We start from the raw sequence: 24,435 nt of genomic DNA on the forward strand, positions 1-24,435 counted from the left end.
CGGACAATACATGATGGCATAAGATGTCAGCTGGATGAGCTAATAAGTCACTCTGAAGTAAAGGAAATGAATCACACTCACCATTGTTTGCTTGCCACATCTTCTTTCTTTTCAGCCCATCATGTTGATTGCAGTTATGGACGAAGTCTCAGAGTTTGAAATGTAATTTTTTGGGATACCATGTTCTTTAGACAAATTTGTTGCTTTCTCATGATGCTTTAGATGGTCCAGGATATAAAGTTTGTCTTTGACAGAGAGTATCCTATGTTTACGAGTAGTCAATGGCAACAATGCTTACGGAGTAAAGACTTGAGTAAAACTGCTTTTAGCTCATAAAGTCCTTTTAAGGGATTTTTTAAAAAGTCAGTGATTGCCGTTCTCAATAATTGTCAATGATCGACACCTAAGCAAGACTAGTTAAGCCTTTGTTTTATGGTGTTAACATGTAGCTATTGTTAACTTGACTGCAGACTGGATTACTTATTGTTTGTCTTCGGGGAAGAGGAACACATGGCTCAGTGATGGGTTATTTTTTTTAAGACTCAGACTTATTGTCACTAAAGACGGAGAACACAAACTTAATTTGTTATATGCGAAAGTTCATGGTAAAAGAGTGCGTTATAGCGGGCTTGCAGTGTACAGGTCATTCTAGAATTTGGGGTACATTTTGCATCCCTGAGATAAACCTTTTGTTATTTTCCGCAAAAGAAATCTTTATTGAATCAGTTTTGAACAATAATGTAAACTATGACAAACTTTCACCGATAGCAATGCTTGATGTACAGTGGTGCTTGAAAGTTTGTGAACCCTTTAGAATTTTCTATATTTCTGCATAAATATGACCCAAAACATCATCAGATTTTCACACAAGTCCTAAAAGTAGATAAAGAGAACCCAGTTAAACAAATTAGACAAAAATATGATACTTGGTCATTTATTTATTGAGGAAAATGATCCAATATTACATATCTGTGAGTGGCAAAAGTATGTGAACCTCTAGGATTAGCAGTTAATTTGAAGGTGAAATTAGAGTCCGGTGTTTTCAATCAATTGGATGACAAATCAGGTGTGAGTGGGCACCCTGTTTTATTTCAAGAACAGGGATCTATCAAAGTCTGATCTTCACAACACATGTTTGTGGAAGTGTATCATGGCACGAACAAAGGAGATTTCTGAGGACCTCAGAAAAAGCGTTGTTGATGCTCATCAGGCTGGAAAAGGTTACAAAACCATCTCTAAAGAGTTTGGACTCCACCAATCCACTGTCAGACAGATTGTGTACAAATGGAGGAAATTCAAGACCATTGTTACCCTCCCCAGGAGTGGTAGACCAACAAAGATCACTCCAAGAGCAAGGCGTGTAATAGTTGGCGAGGTCACAAAGGACCCCAGGGTAACTTCTAAGCAACTGAAGGCCTCTCTCACATTGGCTAATGTTAATGTTCATGAGTCCACCATCAGGAGAACACTGAACAACAATGGTGTGCATGAAAGGGTTGCAAGGAGAAAGCCACTGCTCTCCAAAAAACTTGCTGCTTGTTTGCAGTTTGCTAAAGATCACATGGACAAGCCAGAAGGCTATTGGAAAAATGTTTTGTGGATGGCTGAGGCCAAAATAGAACAATTTGGTTTAAATGAGAAGCGTTAAGTTTGGAGAAAGGAAAACACTGCATTCCAGCATAACAACCTTATCCCATCTGTGAAACATGGTGGTGGTAGTATCATGTTTTGGGCCTGTTTTGCTGCATCTGGGCCAGGACGGCTTGCCATCATTGATGGAGCAATGAATTCTGAATTATACCAGGAAATTCTAAAGGAAAATTTCAGGACATCTGTCCACGAACTGAATTTCAAGAGAAGGTGGGTCATGCAGCAAGACAACGACCCTAAGCACACAAGTCGTTCTACCAAAGAATGGTTAAAGAAGAATAAAGTTCATGTTTTGGAATGGCCAAGTCAAAGTCCTGACCTTAATCCAATCAAAATGTTGTGGAAGGACCTGAAGCGAGCAGTTCATGTGAGGAAACCCACCAACATCCCAGAGTTGAAGCTGTTCTGTATGGAGGAACGGGCTAAAATTCCTCCAAGCCAGTGTGCAGGACTGATCAACAGATACCGGAAACATTTACTTGCAGTTATTGCTGCACAAGGGGGTCACATCAGATACTGAAAGCAAAGGTTCACATACTTTTGCCACTCACAGATATGTAATATTGGATCATTTTCCTCAATAAATAAGTGACCAAGTATAATATTTTTGTCTCATTTGTTTAACTGGGTTCTGTTTATCTACTTTTAGGACTTGTGTGAAAATCTGATGATGTTTTGGGTCATATTTTTGCAGAAATATAGAAAATTCTAAAGGGTTCACAAACTTTTAAGCACCACTGTACATTTTAGACCCAATTTATCCATAAAACATTAACTAAATGACTCCCACCCCTCCCCCCACATTATTGGCTGTCTTTGACTCCTGATTCATCCATTCAACTCGAATAAACATGAAGTGATTCAGTCTAACAGTCTGTTTTTGGGGGCTTATTCTATTAACTGTTATAAAATCAATAGCACAGAAAGTCTATTTTCTGTATTATGTGAAATTTCAGTAATAAAAAAATATATTTTTTATCCGTCCCAATGTTCTTGTTAACTCTGCTAAAAAAAAAACGTATAAAATCCACAAAGATTTTTAATAATACGCATGACACCCACACCGAGAGACGTCACTTCCTCTGTCAGGAAACTTCAGAAAGGCATTGAGGAATGTTCTGTTTCTTCTCTTGTTAATTTGAACAAAATGTTGAGGATACTGTACCAACAGTAGATTAATTATTCGTCAAATCTGTTATTGTGATATCGGAGTGAATCTCTCACTCACTTTTTAAAAAGAACAACAATTAAAATCCATACAATTCTGTTTGTATACATGCCGTGTGGTGGCTAGTTTGAGGTTAGCACGTGGAATCAAGGCGCAAAATGGCAGAAAATGTCAACTCTGTTATCGTCGATTCTGTTAATGGACTACCCGGTTTAATGATAACAGATTTGACGATGACTAACAGAGAGTCGACACTTGAAATGTACCCGCAATTATAGAACGGGCCTTCTATCTTTAGCCTCTCCAAAAAGGACAACCTTCTAAGGAGGTGTAAAAGATAACAATATTGTGCGTGTGGAATATCACCGGATACTGTTGAAGTGATTATTAGCACATAATGGCAAAATGGGGTTTATAGTAAAAGAGGAACCAGTAGAGAGCTTACCCTCCAGAGAGAGCGGCTCCCAAAAGCTAAACTGCTTTAAAACCATGAAAAAGAGAAGCACCACCACAGCTACGGCAAACATCTCCATACCCATTGTCGCGACCGTAGTGCGTATGCTACAATTAACGATGACCTCTCAGCTCACAAAAAAACAAACAGAAGGAAACCCAAACTGGATTTCAGATCAGTGTCTTTCATAATGTGCTGTGTCTTATTGTTTTCTGGAATTTCATTGTTGGTCCTTAGACATTCTGAAGAGAAGATAATTGATGAAGGAGGATGAAGAAGATTTCTGCAATCTTCAGAAGTTAAAAAAAAATGTCTGCAATCAAATGGTGTTTTCAGAACCAGTACGTCACATCTCGTATTATATTCAAAGTTTCTGGAGGAATGATAGTGGTCAAGCAGAAGGTGAAGGTTCTTCCAATCCTCAAATGGTGAAGAATTTGACAGCAAAAAATATTAAGAGTTCTGTTATGAGATTCAAAAGACGCTCAAAACTGTGCATACAATGCTTTAAAAAAACATGAGCGGGACAAAAAGCTGCAAAATGTTATAAAGTCTGAATAAACAGCTGATGCTAAGCATCAGCTTGACGTTTCTATTTTCAGTTTTTTCCAAAAATGTCTTGATCTTCTTTTCTAGTTCAATGTAAACAGTTTCAAAATGGTGAATAATTCAACAATAAACACTTGTGCTTCAAATCCTTAAAAGATGAAAGGCATATGGTTAAAAATGATGATAAGTAAAAGGTGAAAATAGAAAAAAAAGTCGAAAACTCAAGTGATATTCTTTTGTATTTAAAGGATGCATGACATCTGAAATTTCATTCAGCATGAGTCTTTAGGTAACAAGCAGTCAGTATGAGTTCACAAGTTGACGTACCTCAAATTGTTAAATGGTGATGAAGTACTGACATAGAGGGGGGTAAAATCAGTAATTTTAAAACCAAAGCCAAAAACCATCAGGCTCAGTATGCAAATAGTGATGAATTCAAATAAGAGGTAAAATCCTGAGCCAGGTTTCTGATACAAACTGAAAAGCTCTTAAAGCGATCCTTACAGAAGGTACCTCCAATCCCCAAATGGTGATAGAATAGGCTATAAATGAGGCTAAAGTTACAGAAAAAAAATCAATCGTAAAATCCCATCAGGTTCATGTATCACAAAGTCCTACAATTTAAAATCCTGAGCAAAAACTCTCAAATGCACGTGCCTAAAACATGCATGCCAGCATCGGTGTCCATCACTGCCCGTGCAAATAACTCAAAGAGACCATGCAGCTCGTTCCTCAACTCCTGTGCGATATAGTGAACATTTCATATCTGAGGTTTCATCCTTTGATCCAGCTTCCTCTATGCTGACACTACCTGACCCACAATTATATAAAGCAATAGTAACAGCGCCCCCTCTCTCTCTCTCTCTCTCTCTCTCTCTCTACTGTAGCTCCCTCTCTCTCTCTAGCTCCACACCCTTTTCCATTTGTCTTTACATCTTTACCTCTTTAAGGTTTCAAGTGTATATTCTGGGGGAAATCTGAAATAATCATGTGGGTTTTCTGGTAAGCATTATTGATATTATTGCTGATATTATGTAATGTCTTGTTGAGCTGTGGTTCCCAAATAGTTCTTGGTCAAGCTTGTGGGTTTTGATTTGGATTGATTTACATGGGATTTCTTTATGTGTGATTTCTTATGCCTTTGTGTTTCTCCACTGTAAAATTAAAAAAAAAAGGTTATTTTAAAAGATTTGGCTTTGGTTCACGTTCAAAGCTTTTACATCCCAGTGAGTTATAAAAATTCTGCCTCTTTTCATTCAGTTAAATCATTTGGCTCAGCTCACCAGTAAGACTTGACTCACGCCCAAATGGCTCATCGTTGCCATTTTTTTTTGAAAGCTTGCAATATTTTGTGCCAAGCTGGTTCTGTCCATCCATTATCTATACCACTTATCCATCAGTGGTATATCTGGAGTCAGTCCCAGCTAACTTCGGGTGAAAGGCGGGGTGCACCCTGGGTAGGTCGGCAATCTATCACAGGGCTAAATGTTGGGTTATTTCAATCTTGCCTCTGCAATCCAGTCTTGAATGCAAGTTTGTTATGGGATTTCTTAACCACTATGCCATGGAAGATCAAGCTGGCTCCATGAACTCTTACTCAACCTTCTAATGAACAAAATAGCATCACTTTGCATTGTACTTTCGAAAAATAGATTGAATTAACTGCTAACTCAGCAAGGCACAATAATGTATTCTTGTGCATTGACAAATCCGCCAACCATTTCTCCATTAATAATATTGTTAGTGCTGCAGATGTACTTCATTTAAAAGACTTCTATCCATTTATACTGATAACTGACTGCTTCCCTAGTCCCCAATTACATGGACTATATAAAGTTCATCAAGCAGCAGTGAAATGGATACGCTCTGTACACACAGCTCACCACACACACACTAACAAACAGCTGAGAAGTTGAAAAGTAGAAGGGTAAAAGCACTGCATTGTATCTATAAAAAAAGAAAACAAAAAGAAAAAAACACAAATTAATCAGATATGTCAATCAGATTTCAGCATGGGTGCAGATCCTGGGGGACGGGGGGGGGACACATGACCCCCCCCCCCCCCCCCCCCCAATTTCTGAAAAACATGAATTGTCCCCCCCAATAAAAATCCCCTAAATTATTCAAAATTGTACAAACAAATGCATTTTCAGACAAATGATTCCCTGTGCAGTACTTTTTGAATGATGTGGTGAGCCTCTACGAAGTTGTGATTTATGGTTGCATGGTATGAGTTGCATATGGGCAAAAAAAATCACTTTTGTGTCCCCCCCCCCAATCCTGACATCGGATCTGCACCCCTGGATTTCAGGTAAAAGTACTCACTGGTGAATGACACATCACTAATCCTGGCACCACACTGGCCCAAACTGGGCAGACAACACTTTGTCAACGTTCTTAAAGTTCAAGGAATAACCAAAAATAAAATATCTACAATCTCCCACTCACTCCAGTCTGATCAGCCAGGTTTTTCACAACTACAGGTTTAGATCTTCAAGAAGTAATTAAAGCCTCTAGTTTAACATTGGTGGTGTAGTGGTTAGCGCTGTCATCTCACAGCAAGAAGGTTCTGGGTTCGAGCCCAGCGGCTGACAGGGGGGCTTTCTGTGTGGAGTTTGCATGTTCTCCCCGTGTCTGCGTGGGTTTCCTCCAGTTTCCCCCACAGTCCAGGGTGGCTCTAAACTGAGCGTAGGTGTGAATGTGAGTATGAATGGTTGTTTGTGTCTATGTGTCAGCCCTGTGATGATCTGGTGACTTGTCCAGGGTGTACCCTGCCTCTCACCCATATACCCCTTTTCCACCAAATCAGTTCCAGGGCTGGTTCGGGGCCAGTGCTGGTGCTGGTTCACAACTCATTCAACTTGCGAGCCAGCTTGCCCGTGACCCTGCACAGGATAAGCGGTTACGGAGAATGGATGGAGTTTAACATTACAATTGCTTTAAACTTTGCACTGAACGTTTGGTTGGGTTCCAGTACTGTTTTAACAAGCACTTGAAAGCCAAGAGAATCGATTGAACTGAGACAACATTGTGCTTCCATATTATTTCCATTTGAGAACAGCAATAAGTAGCAAATACAACTGCAAACAATAAATGGCTCATGAATTTGCATGTTTGCTTATTTTTTTCAAAACATAACCCTTGATTGTGAGGGTTCCAGCTGGGTTTTATTACTGTAATCCCTCCAGAGCTACAGTACATTCTGGTAGGCAGCAACTTTCACTAGTCACCTAAGTAGCTAGCTTAGTGGCATACTAATTTGTGAGTTAGCTAATTCATCTCATCTCATTATCTCTAGCCGCTTTATCCTGTTCTACAGGGTCACAGGCAAGCTGGAGCCTATCCCAGCTGACTACGGGCGAAAGGCGGGGTACACCCTGGACAAGTCGCCAGGTCATCACAGGGCTGACACATAGACACAGACAACCATTCACACTCACATTCACACCTACGGTCAATTTAGAGTCACCAGTTAACCTAACCTGCATGTCTTTGGACTGTGGGGGAAACCGGAGCACCCGGAGGAAACCCACGCGGACACGGGGAGAACATGCAAACTCCGCACAGAAAGGCCCTCGCCGGCCACGGGGCTCGAACCCAGGACCTTCTTGCTGTGAGGCGACAGCGCTAACCACTACACCACCGTGCCGTCGAGTTAGCTAATTATCAAGACAATTTAAAAAATTGCTTCAACTACTTTACTACAATTTATATTTATTTTAATATTAATATTTATTCTGTTTTATTCTATTTGGTATTATAGTAAGAATGGACAGCTCATCTTCTAACTAGCAAGCTAAGTGGCATGCTAGTTTGTTAGTTCACTGATTAGCAAGCTGATTTGGCAAAGATTTCTTCAACTACTTTACTTTTAGTGATTATTTATTAATTACTGGGAGGGGCGGCACGGTGGTGTAGTGGTTAGCGCTGTCGCCTCACAGCAAGAAGGTCCTGGGTTCGAGCCCCGTGGCCGGCGAGGGCCTTTCTGTGTGGAGTTTGCATGTTCTCCCCGTGTCCGCGTGGGTTTCCTCCGGGTGCTCCGGTTTCCCCCACAGTCCAAAGACATGCAGGTTAGGTTAACTGGTGACTCTAAATTGACCGTAGGTGTGAATGTGAGTGTGAATGGTTGTCTGTGTCTATGTGTCAGCCCTGTGATGACCTGGTGACTTGTCCAGGGTGTACCCCGCCTTTCGCCCGTAGTCAGCTGGGATAGGCTCCACTTTGCCTGCGACCCTGTAGAAGGATAAAGCGGCTAGAGATAATGAGATGAGAAGAGATAATTCCTGGGAAATACACCACTCGTATTTTTCATATGTGCCACAACCGGAACATGGAGATTCAAAACCATGACATAAATCTCTATATGTCACTTCTGAGGAAATCAATGAATTGTTTTGATAAATTCGGGTAATTTTGTTTGTGAATGTGTCAATATAATAAAAAGAAAATCACACGTTGGCTTGAAGATATGAAGTTTATCTTGTGTTGAAAAGCTTGCATTTTTCATATGAAATACATCATGGATCTGAGTGACATATTTAAATTATATTGGCTGGCGTTGAATGGTATATCAGATGTATTCCATTCAGCTAGTATGATATTGAACGAGTCGAAGATGAGTAGCTGAATGGAATATATCTGATATACCATGAAAAAAAGCCATTATTATTATTATTATACATACACATTCCTTTCGGTGTTCAATGCATCTTTCTCTTTCAAAATTCTCTCAAAATCTAACATAATTAACGACGCAAACCTGGTGGCCATGTTTGTTTACAAATTGTCACAGTCACTCACTAGCGTGTAAGTTTTACGTCTCCGATGTGTCTCTTTCCAGTTTTTCGATGTCCGTTGGTATGTTTTTCTCTTGTAAATATGCCTGAAGAATCTCTAATGAAGTTTTGGTAGCCTTTCAGGTGTTCAACACATCTTTCTCTTTCCAGGTGAACAAAAAAATACTTCTGCGCATGCACAGCATAAAACTTTCTCATTGGATATTCGCATCACCTCCAACATGTGACGTTATGTTGTCTTGACAACCATGCAATATCATAGACCATATTCAACACACATTCTCCATTGGGTAGAGTGACATAATACACGTAGGATAAACAATATGCTAACAATATTGCATACTATCAAACCAAATGAATGAAACCTGCTTGAAGGGAACAGAATATACATGTTTTTATTCTGTCAAAAAAGTGTCCTGTATGTATAATATACATAATATACATATAATAATTCCTGATATTTCACTCTGATGATGTCACTCACAGTGTTTTCCCACTGAGTAGATGCACGTTGTCAAAATGGTGAACTGGAACAAAATTAAAATTCTTTTGATTAATTGCATATTTTTTTTTGTGGATGTGTCCATATGATATAAAAAACATTACACGGTTGTGTGAAGATATGAAGTTTATCTTCCTGTGTTGAAAACATTTTCACTCGTCTGCTCCACACACTAGTGAAATATATTCACCACTCGAAGATAAATTTCATATCTTCGCACAACCATGTCATATCCACACATGCATGTGCTTGAAAGTTTGTGAACCCTTTAGAATTTTCTATATTTCTGCATAAATATGACCTAAAACATCATCAGATTTTCACACAAGTCCTAAAAGTAGATAAAGAGAACCCAGTTAAACAAATGAGACAAAAATATTATACTTGGTCATTTATTTATTGAGGAAAATGATCCAATATTACATATCTGTGAGTGGCAAAAGTATGTGAACCTTTGCTTTCAGTATCTGGTGTGACCCCCTTGTGCAGCAATAACTGCAACTAAATGTTTCCAGTAACTGTTGATCAGTCCTGCACACCGGCTTGGAGGAATTTTAGCCCATTCCTCCGTACAGAACAGCTTCAACTCTGGGATGTTGGTGGGTTTCCTCACAAGAACTGCTCGCTTCAGGTCCTTCCACAGCATTTCGATTAGATTAAGGTCAGGACTTTGACTTGGCCATTCCAAAACATTAACTTTATTCTTCTTTGACCATTCTTTGGTAGAACGACTTGTGTGCTTAGGGTCGTTGTCTTGCTGCATGACCCACCTTCTCTTGAGATTCAGTTCATGGACAGATGTCCTGACATTTTCCTTTAGAATTCACTGGTATAATTCAGAATTCATTGTTTCATCAATGATGGCAAGCCGTCCTGGCCCAGATGCAGCAAAACAGGCTCAAACCATGATATTATCACCCCCATGTTTCACAGATGGGATAAGGTTCTTATGCTGGAATGCAGTCAGTACGTTTACATGCACATCCAAATCGAGCTGCTGTCGGTAATCGAGCAAAGGGTCCCAGCAGTGGTGCCAGAGAAATCCAATCCTACATGCACACAAGGAAATCAAGCTATTGTGTGAGGTACATTGTGCACCTGAGCCACAGGTGGCGCTACATGCCCCATCGTGTCGGTACACTTCCGGTTGTCGTCATGAAGAAGAGCTATTCAAGAGTGTAAACAAAATTATCAGTTCCGTGTTCTCCATTGCGCATTTTTCTCCCGTCCATGAATTTTAATATATTCAACTCCTTAAGCTGAATGAGCATGAACTCTGTCTCCTCATTGCTCCAGAAGTGCACATTTCTGCTCGCCATTTTCTCTTCTTCATTTGTTCCTCCTGACCTCTTCTGCTGCTCGCTACTACTGTTGTCATGCCGACCGAGGCTGTCGTGTTTCCCGCTTGTGGTCTCGTCACTCATCACTTCCGGAAGGGGCAGTGCTGAAGTAAGTAGCTCGACTACGTAGCTCAATAGGGTATACATGCACTAAGTAGCTCGGCAAAAATCGCATAATCTAGGTCGTGTAGCTCGATTACGAGAAATCAAGTTCGGTTCAATTTCAGCCTAGCTAAGGTGTTTCCATGGCATTTAGAACTTCGATTTCAGTCAAGCAACGGCAGAAATTTGATTTTCTCTATGTGCATGTAAACGCACTGAGTGTTTTCCTTTCTCCAAACATAACGCTTCTCATTTAAACCAAAAAGTTCTATTTTGGTCTCATCTGTCCACAAAACATTTTTCCAATAGCCTTCTGGGTTGTCCAAGTGATTTTTAGCAAACTGCAGACGAGCAGCAATGTTCTTTTTGGAGAGCAGTGGCTTTCTGCTTGCAACCCTGCCATGCACACCATTGTTGTTCAGTGTTCTCCTGATGGTGGACTCATGAACATTAACATTAGCCAATGTTAGAGAGGCCTTCAGTTGCTTAGAAGTTACCCTGGAGTCCTTTGTGACCTTGCTGACTATTACACACCTTGCGCTTGCAGCGCTTGAAACTAACGGTGTCCCGATGTCCCGGGGACCATAAAAAATGTCATCGGGACACAAAATTATTATATCTGGGACAATCCCGGGACAATGGAAAAAATGGATCTAGAAAAAAGTTCTACATTAATATTATTTACAAAGCCGTAACACATACGTAGACATTCACCTAATTTGTCAATTTTAATTTTAAAACGTTAACAGCGAAAAATACATAGTAGCTACACTTTCGATGCACCTGCATCAGTAGGCTACAGAGCAGCGCATTCTGTTCTAGAATCTTCGGCCGGAGTCCGCATTGTATGGACTTGGAATGGAATTGCTACCGCACACGCTGCGCCGACTCTTGCCAGAACAAAAATGCTGAAGTGGTTGAAGCGGACCGACCGCGGGGAAGAAACTGAAAGCCCAGACATAACGTCTCCGGGACCTTCAGGATCCAAAGTGTCATTGCCTGGTCTGCAGGCAACGCTAGCAACTGAATGAACTTAATGAACACTGTTAGACACGTTATAAAATACAACAGGAATGATGTGGATGATATTGACGGAAGATACCGTTCAACAGAATAAGTGAGTTTTCTTGGTGTCTTTCTAGTTCAGAAAGTTTAGTCAGTCAGCAGCACAACTAGGCTCGGACCTGCCACTATGCTGATGTTGCTAACATTTGCACCCGGCAGCGAAAGTTCATAAAATGGATAACGGAAAGTTCATAAAAATGGATAACGGAAAGTTCATAAAAATGGATAACGGTAATGGTGAAAATTACAAGTTGGCCTTATAAGTGCCAACAGATATTCAAGGTATAAGTAGATGAAATGAACATAAAAGGGGTCTTATTTTCAACTAAAGTGTACTGCAGGTGTAGGGAGTTGAAACATTTTCTGAATGAGCTAGTTGGCCCCTTTAAATAAACGGGTATCTATTCATACAGCGAGATCGCCAGAGGTTAATAAACTGAAAATGCAATAACTGTAATTTTGAAGTAGATGATGTATAGGACATGTGTCGCTTGTGTCTTGTGACTTATTGTAAAAATGATATAAAGGGTTCAAAATCGCATAGTTACAAATATAATAGTAACTTCATATGATGGGCGGCACGGTGGTGTAGTGGTTAGCGCTGTCGCCTCACAGCAAGAAGGTCCGGGTTCGAGCACCAGGGCCGGTGAGGGCCTTTCTGTGTGGAGTTTGCATGTTCTCCCCGTGTCCGCGTGGGTTTCCTCTGGGTGCTCCGGTTTCCCCCACAGTCCAAAGACATGCAGGTTAGGTTAACTGGTGACTCTAAATTGACCGTAGGTGTGAGTGTGAATGGTTGTCTGTGTCTATGTGTCAGCCCTGTGATGACCTGGCGACTTGTCCAGGGTGTACCCCGCCTTTCGCCCGTGGTCAGCTGGGATAGGCTCCGGCTTGCCTGCGACCCTGTAGGGCAGGATAAAGCGGCTAGAGATAATGAGATGAGATGAGACTTCATATGATAATATTAACCACTGGTTATTTCAGAGAGGAAAAAAATGGGGACACTATTGCTTCCATTCGGGACAATACAACACAGAATTTGGGACCACTGGGGGACACAAAGAAAAAAAGTTAATTTCGAGCCGTGTGCGCTTGGAGTAATCTTTGTTGGTCAACCACTCCTGGGGAGGGTAACAATGGTCTTGAATTTCCCCCATTTGTACACAATCTGTCTGACTGTGGATTGATGGAGTCCAAACTCTTTAGAGATGGTTTTGTAACCTTTTCCAGCCTGATGAGCATCAACAACGCTTTTTCTGAGGTCCTCAGAAATCTCCTTTGTGCATGCCATGATACACTTCCACAAACATGTGAAGATCAGACTTTGATAGATCCCTGTTCTTTAAATAAAACAGGGTGCCCACTCACACCTGATTGTCATCCCATTGATTGAAAACACTTGACTCTAATTTCACCTTCAAATTACTAATCCTAGAGGGTCACATACTTTTGCCGCTCACAGATATGTAATATTGGATAATTTTCCTCAATAAATAAATGACCAAGTATAATATTTTTGTCTCATTTGTTTAACTGGGTTCTCTTTATCTACTTTTAGGACTTGTGTGAAAATCTGATGATGTTTTAGGTCATATTTATGCAGAATTATAGAAAATTCTAAAGGGTTCACAAACTTTCAAGCACCACTGTATGTGCGTATACTGTATATAATATAACACAGTGCTCAGAACTCACTGGTACTGTTTGAGATTTTAATACACTTAAGGACTTCTTTTATCTCCCTAATCGCACTTATCGAGGCCCCTATCTCCATCTGAGCTGTTCTTATCCTGGTATTAAGGCAACTAATGGAGGAAGGATCTTCCTTTAATTTCAGGAGTGTTTTACTCGCTGTACTGATCAGCAGTACATTAGAAGTGCTTTAAAGCTCTGTAACATCCTGACTCAGATATCATTCACAAGCTTTCACCTTTTATTGTAATTTAGCATCTGAATCCCCCACATCAATATACTAATATTTCTACCCTTTACTTTCTTGTAAGGCTGAGCTTTTTGATGAATAACAGAGAAAATGAAATGCATACAGTATATGTGGTGTTTAAATATACGATGTATATGTAAATGTGGCATTTAGAAACACAGTGTTCAGTAATTTGAGCCCAAATACTAAATTGAACACGCTCAGGGATGGCCCTGACATCAGAGGTGGGTAGTGATGAGGAGCATGTGGTCTTGATACATTCTTACTGTGATGAATATACCGTATATATGAAGAATGCTTTTATTAAATAGACTTTAATTGATATCACGTATGAAAAGATCATTTGTTCAAGCAAATGCATTATATACTGGCATTCATTCATAAGTGATGAAGCCTATCCAGGACCTTTTGAAGGGGGACACACCCAAACTTAAGTGATGAAACAGTTAAAGGGCACTTTCATGGCCACAGTAACTAACAAGCAAATCCAGAAAAATTTAGGTCAAGTATGAACCATTATCTCATTCATCATTCATGCATCTTTAGTCACCATCTAATACCTACTGTACATATACTGTATTTATATTATATTAAATTGCCACTAAGGTGACATGGTGGTGTAGTGGTTAGCACTGTTGCCTTACAGAAAGAAGGGCCTGGGTTCGAACCCTGTGGCCGGCGAGGCCCTTTCTGTGTGGAGTTTGTATGTTCACACCGTGGGTGTGCTCTGGTTTCCCCCACAGTCCAAAGGCATGCAGGTTAGGTTAACTGGTGGCTCTAAATTGACCGTAGGTGTGAATGGTTGCTTGTTTCTATGTCAGCAATGCGATAACCTGGCAACTTGTCCAGGGTGTACCCTGCCTCTCATCCACAGTCAGCTGGGATAGGCTCCAGCTTGCCTGTGACCCTGTAGAACAGGATAAGTAGCTACAGATGATGGTTGGATGGATGGATGGATGGATAAATTGTCACTAAAACAAACGTTACAGTGATTGAGTTCCTTCATATAGGCTTCATGTTTTTATCTCTTCCTCAGGTAACCTCAGGTGTATTTGTTAGATTCTGTAAAGTGACAAAATCAGACAGGTGACCATACCCATACGAAAAAGGACAGTAAAGAACTTATAAGAATTTACCACTGTCTTAGTAGTAAATCCTTATAAATATAAGGATAAATCCTTATAAGGAGTTATAAATAAATATATATGCCATGTATGATTTACTCCTGAAAGTGGCCCATTTTGCATTTTCCTCATACAAATGTTTTATGAAAATCTAGTATGTATGAAGTGAACATTGTGCATGGTTTTTACAGATAATGTGTATGATGAATTACACCGTCTTTGTATGCTTCATGTAATGTTTGTAGTTTTAAATTATATTTTACAGTTTAAAATGTAGGGCGGCATGGTGGTGTAGTGGTTAGCGCTGTCGCCTCACAGCAAGAAGGTCCTGGGTTCGAGCCCCGGGGCCGGCGAGGGCCTTTCTGTGTGGAGTTTGCATGTTCTCCCCGTGTCCGCGTGGGTTTCCTCTGGGTGCTCCGGTTTCCCCCACAGTCCAAAGACATGCAGGTTAGGTTACCTGGTGACTCTAAATTGAGCGTAGGTGTGAGTGTGAATGGTTGTCTGTGTCTATGTGTCAGCCCTGTGATGACCTGGCGACTTGTCCAGGGTGTACCCCGCCTTTCGCCCGTAGTCAGCTGGGATAGGCTCCAGCTTGCCTGCGACCCTGTAGAAGGATAAAGCGGCTAGAGATAATGAGATGAGATGAGATGAGTTTAAAATGTATATGCCTTTTATATGTAAATCCACATATGTTTGTGTGGATTTACATATAAAAGGCATACACATTCCTCATACATTTGTATGAGGAAAATGCAAAATGGGCCACTTTCAGGAGTAAATCATACATGGCATATATATTTATTTATAAATCCTTATAAGGATTTATCCTTATATTTATAAGGATTTACTACTAAGACAGTGGTAAATTCTTACAAGTTCTTTACTGTTCTTTTTCGTATGGGTAAATTGGAAACATCAGGGAAGTTATTGTCTACTTTTTGGTCCATTCTGGTCATAATTAAATTGTAATACTTGCTCTTGTTTACATCAGTGTCAGTGCAGTAAATCACTGGGGCAGCATGGTGGTGTAGTGGTTAACATTGTCGCCTCACAGCAAGAAGGTTCTGGGTTTGAACCCAGTGGCCAACGGGGACCTTTCTGTGTGGAGTTTGCATGTTCTCCCCGTGTCTGCGCAGGTTTGCTCCGGTCCAAAGACATGTAGGTTAGGTTAACATGGGCGACCTGAAGTGCTCTTGAGTGAGGCACATGCTCCCCGGGTGCTGTAGCATGGCTGCCCACTGCTCTGGGTATGTGTGTGTGCTCATTGCTCACATGTGTGCGTTCACTGCTTCAGATGAGCTCAATGCAGAGAAGAATTTCACAAGTGTAGGTGTGATAAAGTTCTTCTTCTAAAACGCTTTGGCTTTGAAAAATTATGTTTACGTGCATTTCAAATGGCCGATCATTTTAAGCCATACAAAAGGGACCCTTCTGAGTTCTCAGTGTAAAGGGTGGAGAGAGTAGGGCATACTCCTGATTACTGCAGAATGAAATGCAGCCATTGTTACCTCACCCACGATGGAGTAAGCAGGGCGAGGTATTGTTATCAGTGCGGTTTGTTTGTTTGTGTGTGTGTCTGTTTACAATCTAGCATCTAGACGGTTGCACCAATTGACTTCATATTTTCAGGGTAGGTGGACAATAGTCCGTAAATTACCTGATTAAATTTTGGGAGTAATCAGGTCAAGGTCACTGGAAAGGTCAACCTTTCGGTCAAAATAACATATTTTCCATTATAACTCAAAAACGGTTGCTGGTAGACAAATGTTCACTATTATGAGCATATAGGAACTCCCATATGGCCTTTCATTTGGCACCATGATCTTTGACCTTGAGTGACTTTGAAAGGTCAAACTCAAGGTCACGGATTTTCAGAGGACTGTAACTTGAAAACGGTTGATAGTAGACAGATATTTATCATTATCAACTTATAGAACATGCCATATGGGCTTTCATTTGGCCCCATGATCTTTGACCTTGAATGACTCTGAAATGTCAAACTCAAGGTCATGGATTTTCATAGGACTATAACGTGACAGCTGATGATTGAGAAATATTACCATTATCACCATATAGGTATAAAATAAGCGCTGCCGGGGGAGGTTTGTTTTGCCTGGCAACACTGGTTCATCTATTTTTCCTGGAGTGCAAACACACTAGATAGCTATGATTTGAGAAAGTGCTTGTGTCTTCACTTTTACTGAAATTATAACACAGTCATGTTGATTTTCGTACAGAGAGAGAGAGAGAGAAAATACAGTTTTATCTTGCAGTACTGGAGGTCTGACAGGAAGTAGCCTTTGGTGAGTTTTGCTCACTTTATAATATGGCTGTGACATAAAAGTTCACTTTATCAATCAGGAAGCATTAAATGTTAAAAGCAGTTAATAATTTAGTTTTCATTTGTGCATCATAAATACATTGTCCAGCTCAGCACAATGAAATAAAGCTCTTAAGGAGATGGAGACAGGCGGCTTTTATGCAGCTGAACATTAGACACCGATGTTCATCATCTCTGTGCTCGACTTCTGCAACCCTCTGGTTCTTGTAGCTGTTCACATCAGCTTCCAACTCTTTCTGCTGCCTGCAGAGAGACCATTGAAACACTTGCCAAATATATAAAGAGACTGTGTGAGAGAGATTGGTCTGCAGTGAATTATTTTCCCCCAAGGACCTACTTTCATTACAAGCATCTTCACTAACTGCACACTAGAGAGACTAGAAAGAAAGACCAAGAGGTAAAACAGGCAGAGAGGCAGAGACAAGTCTGCAAGTGTGTCCCATAAATCCACTTGCTGTCCAATTCGGTCTAATCAGAGAGCACCCCATCGGACAGATATGACAGAAAACATGCTACACAGATTACTGGCCAGTAGATGGCGCAGTTCTGCTAAAGGTGTCGTCGGCCATTTTAGTGCTTTGTTTTGCTTGAACTTGATACCCAAGGTATACACCCTCAAAATAATGCTAGTTTTTTAATAATTTGACAGACAACAAGACACACCTCCTTGTTCTGATTGGTTGCATGTTGATGGTTCACATCATCTGTGTTTTCTCCTGTTTACAGAGCAAAATATCACCCCATCTTTAACACTGGCTCCTCTGAGCCAAAGGAACCATGCATAACAAGCCTCCTCAGCTACAGGAAATGATGTCAGTATACATGGAATAAACCATATTTGACTCATGCCTGGGCGGCACGGTGGTGTAGTGGTTAGCGCTGTCGCCTCACAGCAAGAAGGTCCTGGGTTCGAGCCCCAGGCCCGGCGAGGGCCTTTCTGTGCGGAGTTTGCATGTTCTCCCCGTGTCCGCGTGGGTTTCCTCCGGGTGCTCCGGTTTCCCCCACAGTCCAAAGACATGCAGGTTAGGATAACTGGTGACTCTAAATTGACTGTAGGTGTGAATGTGAGTGTGAACGGTTGTCTGTGTCTATGTGTCAGCCCTGTGATGACCTGGCGACTTGTCCAGGGTGTACCCCGCCTTTCGCCCGTAGTCAGCTGGGATAGGCTCCAGCTTGCCTGTGACCCTGTAGAAGGATAAAGCGGCTTGAGATGATGAGATGAGATGAGATGACTCATGCCCAGCAGATATGCCTTGTGTCCAAAATCACTCGCTACTCCCTACTTACTATCTAGGGAATTACTATATAGAGGACTCTATATAGGGTGGCACGGTGGTGTAGTGGTTAGCACAGTCGCCTCACAGCAAGAAGGTTCTGGGTTCAAGCCCAGCAGCTGGTGGGGGCCTTTCTGTGTGGAGTTTGCATGTTGTCTGCATGGGTTTCCTCCGGGTGCTCTGGTTTCCCCCACAGTTCAAAGACATGCGGTTAGGTTAATATGGGATGGCCTTGGGCTGAGATGCCCTTGAGCAAGGCACCTAACTGCTCCCTAGGTGCTGTTAGCATGGCTGCCTACTGCTCTGGGTGTGTGTGTGCGCTCATTGCTCGCATGTGTGTGTTCACTGCTTCAGATGGGTTAAATTCAGAGAGGAATTTTACAAGTGTGTGATGAATAAAATTGTTCTTCTTCTATAGTGAGCTCACTGGTAAAATGAAAAACAAAACACTTTCAAACACGATTCTGTCATGCTGTTATTTACATCATTACTGTCGCACAATTAAAACGGGCCAGATCAGTCAGCTGGTGGGTTTTCAAAATATTAAATACACGCATGTGTGGGCGGCACGGTGGTGTAGCGGTTAGCGCTGTCGCCTCACAGCAAGAAGGTCCTGGGTTCGAGCCCCGTGGCCGGCGAGGGCCTTTCTGTGTGGAGTTTGCATGTTCTCCCCGTGTCCGCGTGGGTTTCCTCCGGGTGCTCCGGTTTCCCCCACAGTCCAAAGACATGCAGGTTAGGTTAACTGGTGACTCTAAATTGACCGTAGGTGTGAATGTGAGTGTGAATGGTTGTCTGTGTCTATGTGTCAGCCCTGTGATGACCTGGTGACTTGTCCAGGGTGTACCCCGCCTTTCGCCCGTAGTCAGCTGGGATAGGCTCCAGCTTGCCTGCGACCCTGTAGAAGGATAAAGCGGCTAGAGAAGATGAGATGAGATGAGACACGCGTGTGTTTATTGTGATATACTGAGCGTATTTCCCGCATTAATAAATACAAAGTACTTTGTGTCTGCTGCATCTTTCAGTTCTTTTAAATTTTTTCAATAATTATTATCACATTTTTCACAAATTGCTCCTGTCATTTCACCGGTTTGTTTACATTCTAAGCAGAAATGATTTTGTTGTACGTTTTGTATAAAGCTTTTATTTATCGAATTTGCAAAAAATAAAAATGCTCTGTTTTTCAAAAAACAGTGAATGTGGATAGAATAGAACAGTTATTCCACTCAGGGCAGCACGGCGGTGTAGTGGTTAGCGCTGTCGCCTCACAGCAAGAAGGTCCGGGTTCGAGCCCCGTGGCCGGCAAGGGCCTTTCTGTGCGGAGTTTGCATGTTCTCCCCGTGTCCGCGTGGGTTTCCTCTGGGTGCTCCGGTTTCCCCCACAGTCCAAAGACATGCAGGTTAGGTTAACTGGTGACTCTAAATTGACCGTAGGTGTGGGTGTGAATGGTTGTCTGTGTCTATGTGTCAGCCCTGTGATGACCTGGCGACTTGTCCAGGGTGTACCCCGCCTTTCGCCCGTAGTCAGCTGGGATAGGCTCCAGCTTGCCTGCGACCCTGTAGAAGGATAAAGCGGCTAGACAGAATGAGATGAGATGAGTTATTCCACTCAATCTCGTCATACATGGATTATAGCCAACTCGGTTCTACATGCCTCATTGGCTATCAGTTCATGTACAAGTCGATTTTGTGAAATAACTGTTAAGATAAACAAAAAAGTGGCCACACATTTGCTGCCACTGGGATGAAACTGAGGCTCTGCAGACAGATACATTATTACTTGGACAGGGAGTGGTGAGAGAAGAGAATTCAATTAGTTGCAATCTGCAACCTCACCACTAGATGCCACTAAATCTTACATAGTGCACCTTTAATACTGTAAAATAATAAACTCGATATAATGCTACAACAGGAACAAGTTAAATACAACTAGAAAGTGTGTAAAGAAGTCTGGGTGCTAAAATCCTCCATGCTCAAGGCTCAATGACCTCATATCTCGTGTCGTGTTTCCAGCTGAAATGTATGAAATTAATTTAAAACTGGAAACCTCTCTCCTGGAACACAGTGAAGATAATAGACGGATGTGTCATCATCAGGGGTGATAATATTGCTTGACTGATTTGCAACATGGCGTGTTTCAGTGCCTGAGTGCTGAGAAACATCTATGCGTGATTTATTCTTATAAAGTTATTCACTTAAGGTTAGGTGCTTAAGTAATAACCTTCAGCTAGTGATGGTATAAACGCCATTGAAGACTGAGTCCATTACCACAAATTGATTATGGTCCATTCTATCTGTGTGTGTGTGTGTGTGTGTGTGTACCTGTGATCTGTGCTGCTCTGCTGTTGATGATCCACTTTACCATGCAGCACTTCATAAAGGAATGACATGAGAGGCGGAGTTTGGTGAGCTTATCTTCATCTCCTATCTCCTGCTCATCAGCATCAGAGAGCAAAACTCCGCCCACATGCTTCTGACCTTCAGTCTGGAGAGAAGGAAGGATCCAGAATGGTAGAAAGACAGGCAAAGAGAAATGTAGGAGGAGAGAGAGAGAGAGAGGCAAAAAAAAATGAGAGACAGAAAAAGAAAGACAGTAAATGAGTAAGGGAGTGAGGCACAACGTGAGAGCCAAAGAATGAGACTAATGGACACAGAAGGAGAGTAAGTGATAAAACGAGTGTGTGTGTGTGTGTATCCCCTTCTAAATTATCAAGAGAGCTGTTTATGTTTATCACTGATTATATACATGAAGAGATATGGAAAGGAAGGAAGGAATGAAGAAAGAAAGGAAGGAAGGAAAAATGGAAGGAAGGAAAAATGGAAGGAAGGAACACACAAAAAAACAGAATTCCTTATAGCTGGATAAGGAATTTCTCACCATGAGAGAGAGAGACCTTTTTTTACAATTTTATGGTTAATTACAGGGATCAGCTTATTTTGGATGTTGGATGCGCGCGCGCACACACACACACACACACACACACACACACACACACACACACACACACACACACACACACACACACACAGGTTCTCATTTTCAGCACAATTTGAGATTTGACTCAGAGGACGGAGGAAGTGTGCACTGTGTGTCCTTGACTCTTTGCTCTTTTTATTTCAGCATCTATCTCTCTATCTTCATCTCCATCTTAGTGTCTGTCTCTCTGGCTCTTTTCCCAGAGCAAAATCTTAAAAAAAAAAAAAATACACAGAGAGAGAGAGAGAGGTCAGAGTGACTTTACCATTAGCACAAGCTCCTCCAAACGAACAAACTAATTGGCACTTTAATCAAGTCTGTATAGGGCACTTCGATTCAGAGACAATTATCTCCTGTAACCATTCTGTTGCTATAATTCATTATCACTATAACTATTATCATTAACATTATTGTTGTTGTTTTTATCATTTTGGATTGTCTATATGGCTATGCTCTGTTATTTTTATATTATTATTATTATTATAAATAAACGAGACTGTCAATGACGGCATAGCTCACTCCGGCCTCGTCTAGTCCAGAAGGTGGGCCACCTTGCGCAATAAATGTTGCAAGCTATATACACTATATACAAGCTATATATAGAAGCGATATCCACCCTAGGAATACCGACCTATTTGCTAGAAAGAATCCCAAACGGTGATGAATTGACCGAGAAAAAGTGATTTTTGTTGAACTGCTCATTAAGATTTAATTAGTCCATAACTTCATTAATAATTGTAATGAAGCAAATCTGGGTAGAACTTATATGTACCCCTACCTTCCTGCCAGAAAGAATCAAAATTGGTGAAGAATTGAGGGAGATGAAGCGATTTGTGTGGAAACTGCTCGTTAGTGATTGATTAATTACTCCATATCTTCATTATTAATTGCAATTATGCAAATGTGGGTTGAAGCCCTATGCCCCCCAGGCAGACCGACCTTCCTGCCAAAAAGAATAAAAATCAGTGATGAATTGAGAGAGAAGAAGCGATTTTCATGAAATGTGGACAACGGACAACACATGATGGCATAAACTCATCACCTGTTGGCCGGATGAGCTAATAATACAAATGAGATACTTCACACCAAATAATACTAATAATACCATCTATTTCTGATCAACATTATCACACAGTACATCAGTTACAAACAACACACACTCTATACGTTTCATTATCACTGATGAAAAACATTTTCAGATTTGCTGAAAGTTGGAAAACAAAAAGCTAAAAGTCATGACAGTGAACAAACAACAGCCAGAAAAAAAAAAACAGGCAAATATCAACAATTAGGGGAAAATTGAGTTTACCGACATAGCATTTCTTAGTATGAGAAATATCATGCACAATTAAACTAAATACACTGATCATTTATCATTGCAACAAATGCATTGATTATATATCGATCAAAAATTAGAAATAAAGTTCACTTAACATTTAATGTCATGACAGGTACTGGCATGGATTTTTAATGGCAAAGCTAATGAATGTTTTAGTGTATATGGTAAAAAAATGTATTTGTATAGCTCACCTGCATGTTGTGTCTTTTTTCTTTTCTTCCTTTTTCCATTTTCTCCATTTCAGTCGTTCAGCAGCTGTCGCATTACTTTGTGTAGCTCTGTGCTTTTGGGGAGTGACAAAGCGGAGTGAGAGAAAGGAAAGGGACAGAGAGAGAGAGAGAGAGATTCTTTAATGAGTGTGACAGAAAGAGAAAGAGGGAGGGGCTTAAATTAATATTGGATTCTGTCAAATAACATAATTTCCCACAGATTCCTTCATTTTACATTTTTAATGATTCCAGCGACGCCCATGTGAACACACGATCACTGCCCACTTCGAAGAGTTTACAGATGAAAACACTTTTCTTTCTTAAAGTGATTAACCAGGAAATTTTGAAATTACCGGGTTATGAAATGTCATCATTATACATTAAAACAAGACATTCTAGATGAAAAAAATGAATTGGACTTTAGCTTAAAAAATCATTAAAGTTGTAACATCACACTCTAAAAAATAATGGGGCCAGTACCGGTTCTTCAGGGCGATGCCATAGAAGAACCTTTTTCAGGGCTTCAAAGAACCGTTCATGCAACAGTTCTTTAAAGAACCACTTAAACCATTTGTTTGAGCAGTGAAGACAGATTTGTGTAAACATAGCCTATGTGCATTGACCAGCAAATGGTAAGAGAATGCCAGGCTCTGAAGAACCTTTTCTGATGTGAAGAACCTTTCGCATAATGTAATCATGGGCGCCGCCGGGGGGGAAAGGTTAGAACAATTCTAGGGGCCCAGCACTGCCATGGGGCCCTTTAAGGGGCTGATAATATGCTTTTAATGATTTTAATAAGACTTTTGAAATAACAACAATGCAATATTCCATCTGGTAAAATGAGCTAATTGAAAAAGGTTGTCTATTTCTTGAGTTCTTCAACATATTGTCATTTAACCCTCCCCCTTTTGCGAAATGGTATGGTCCAGTTCTGGTAGAAGCGCGATGCGTTAAATCTGTGTGCTGATCAGTGCAACGCTACTTGCTGCTGTGTCGCGGTGCAGCAGCCAGCCAGCAGTGGAGTGCGTACAGTCTATGATCGCTAAATATGAAGAGTGGCTGTCAAAAACGTAAAGAAAGGCAGCTGAAAGCTGAGAGGGACCGGAGAGGCAGGCAACTGGTCACTCAGTTTTTCCCAAAGAAAGGTAGCTATTGCTCACATGTGTGTTCAAAATATTAGCGGACGGTAAATGAACAGTATGAACGTGGTTGGATTAGCCTATCAAGAGAACACTTTTACAGTTTGTACAGTGACATTTTTTCCATTTTAATAACTGAACTGACTTGTGTGATAAACAAGATGAAATATTACGTTATGCTGGTGCTAATAACTAGTGCTAATAACCAGTTTCATAACTAATGGGGTGCCCTAAATATGCACAGATTCAGCCTCAGGGGGACCTCCGCCCTACCAAACCACTGAACCCCCCTTTGGAGAAGGAGGTAAGCAGCAATACAACCCATACATGCTTTAGGATTGAAGTTATTAATGAGCGAGCGCCATATACAGTTTGCTAGATTAAAGTGTTGCTAATAACAGACACCAGTCAAGTGTTTGACATGGTTACATGTGTGGAATGTTCACACGTTCTAAACCATTGGTTTAGAAC

General features: G+C 41.0%; 1 protein-coding gene across 2 annotated transcripts in view; it reads right to left on the bottom strand.

The window, feature by feature from the left end:
- Positions 1–22,837, bottom strand: part of kcnip3b (Kv channel interacting protein 3b, calsenilin) — a 32,060-nt gene extending 9,223 nt beyond the window's left edge. Inside the window, exons 1-2 of one of the 2 annotated variants that reach the window (XM_060909287.1) lie at positions 22,808–22,837; positions 20,623–20,785 (exon numbers count right to left, since the gene is read on the bottom strand). In XM_060909287.1, coding sequence (XP_060765270.1) covers positions 20,623–20,785; positions 22,808–22,813 — 169 coding nt within the window. In that variant the 5' untranslated portion in view covers positions 22,814–22,837. Of the gene's footprint in view, positions 1–14,903; positions 14,907–20,622; positions 20,786–22,807 lie in introns of those variants that run through there. The other variant, XM_060909288.1, reaches the window with a different exon arrangement.
- Between the last annotated feature and the right edge of the window lie 1,598 nt (positions 22,838–24,435).

Source organism: Neoarius graeffei, chromosome 25, assembly GCF_027579695.1.
Source record: "Neoarius graeffei isolate fNeoGra1 chromosome 25, fNeoGra1.pri, whole genome shotgun sequence".
NCBI lineage: Eukaryota > Metazoa > Chordata > Actinopteri > Siluriformes > Ariidae > Neoarius > Neoarius graeffei.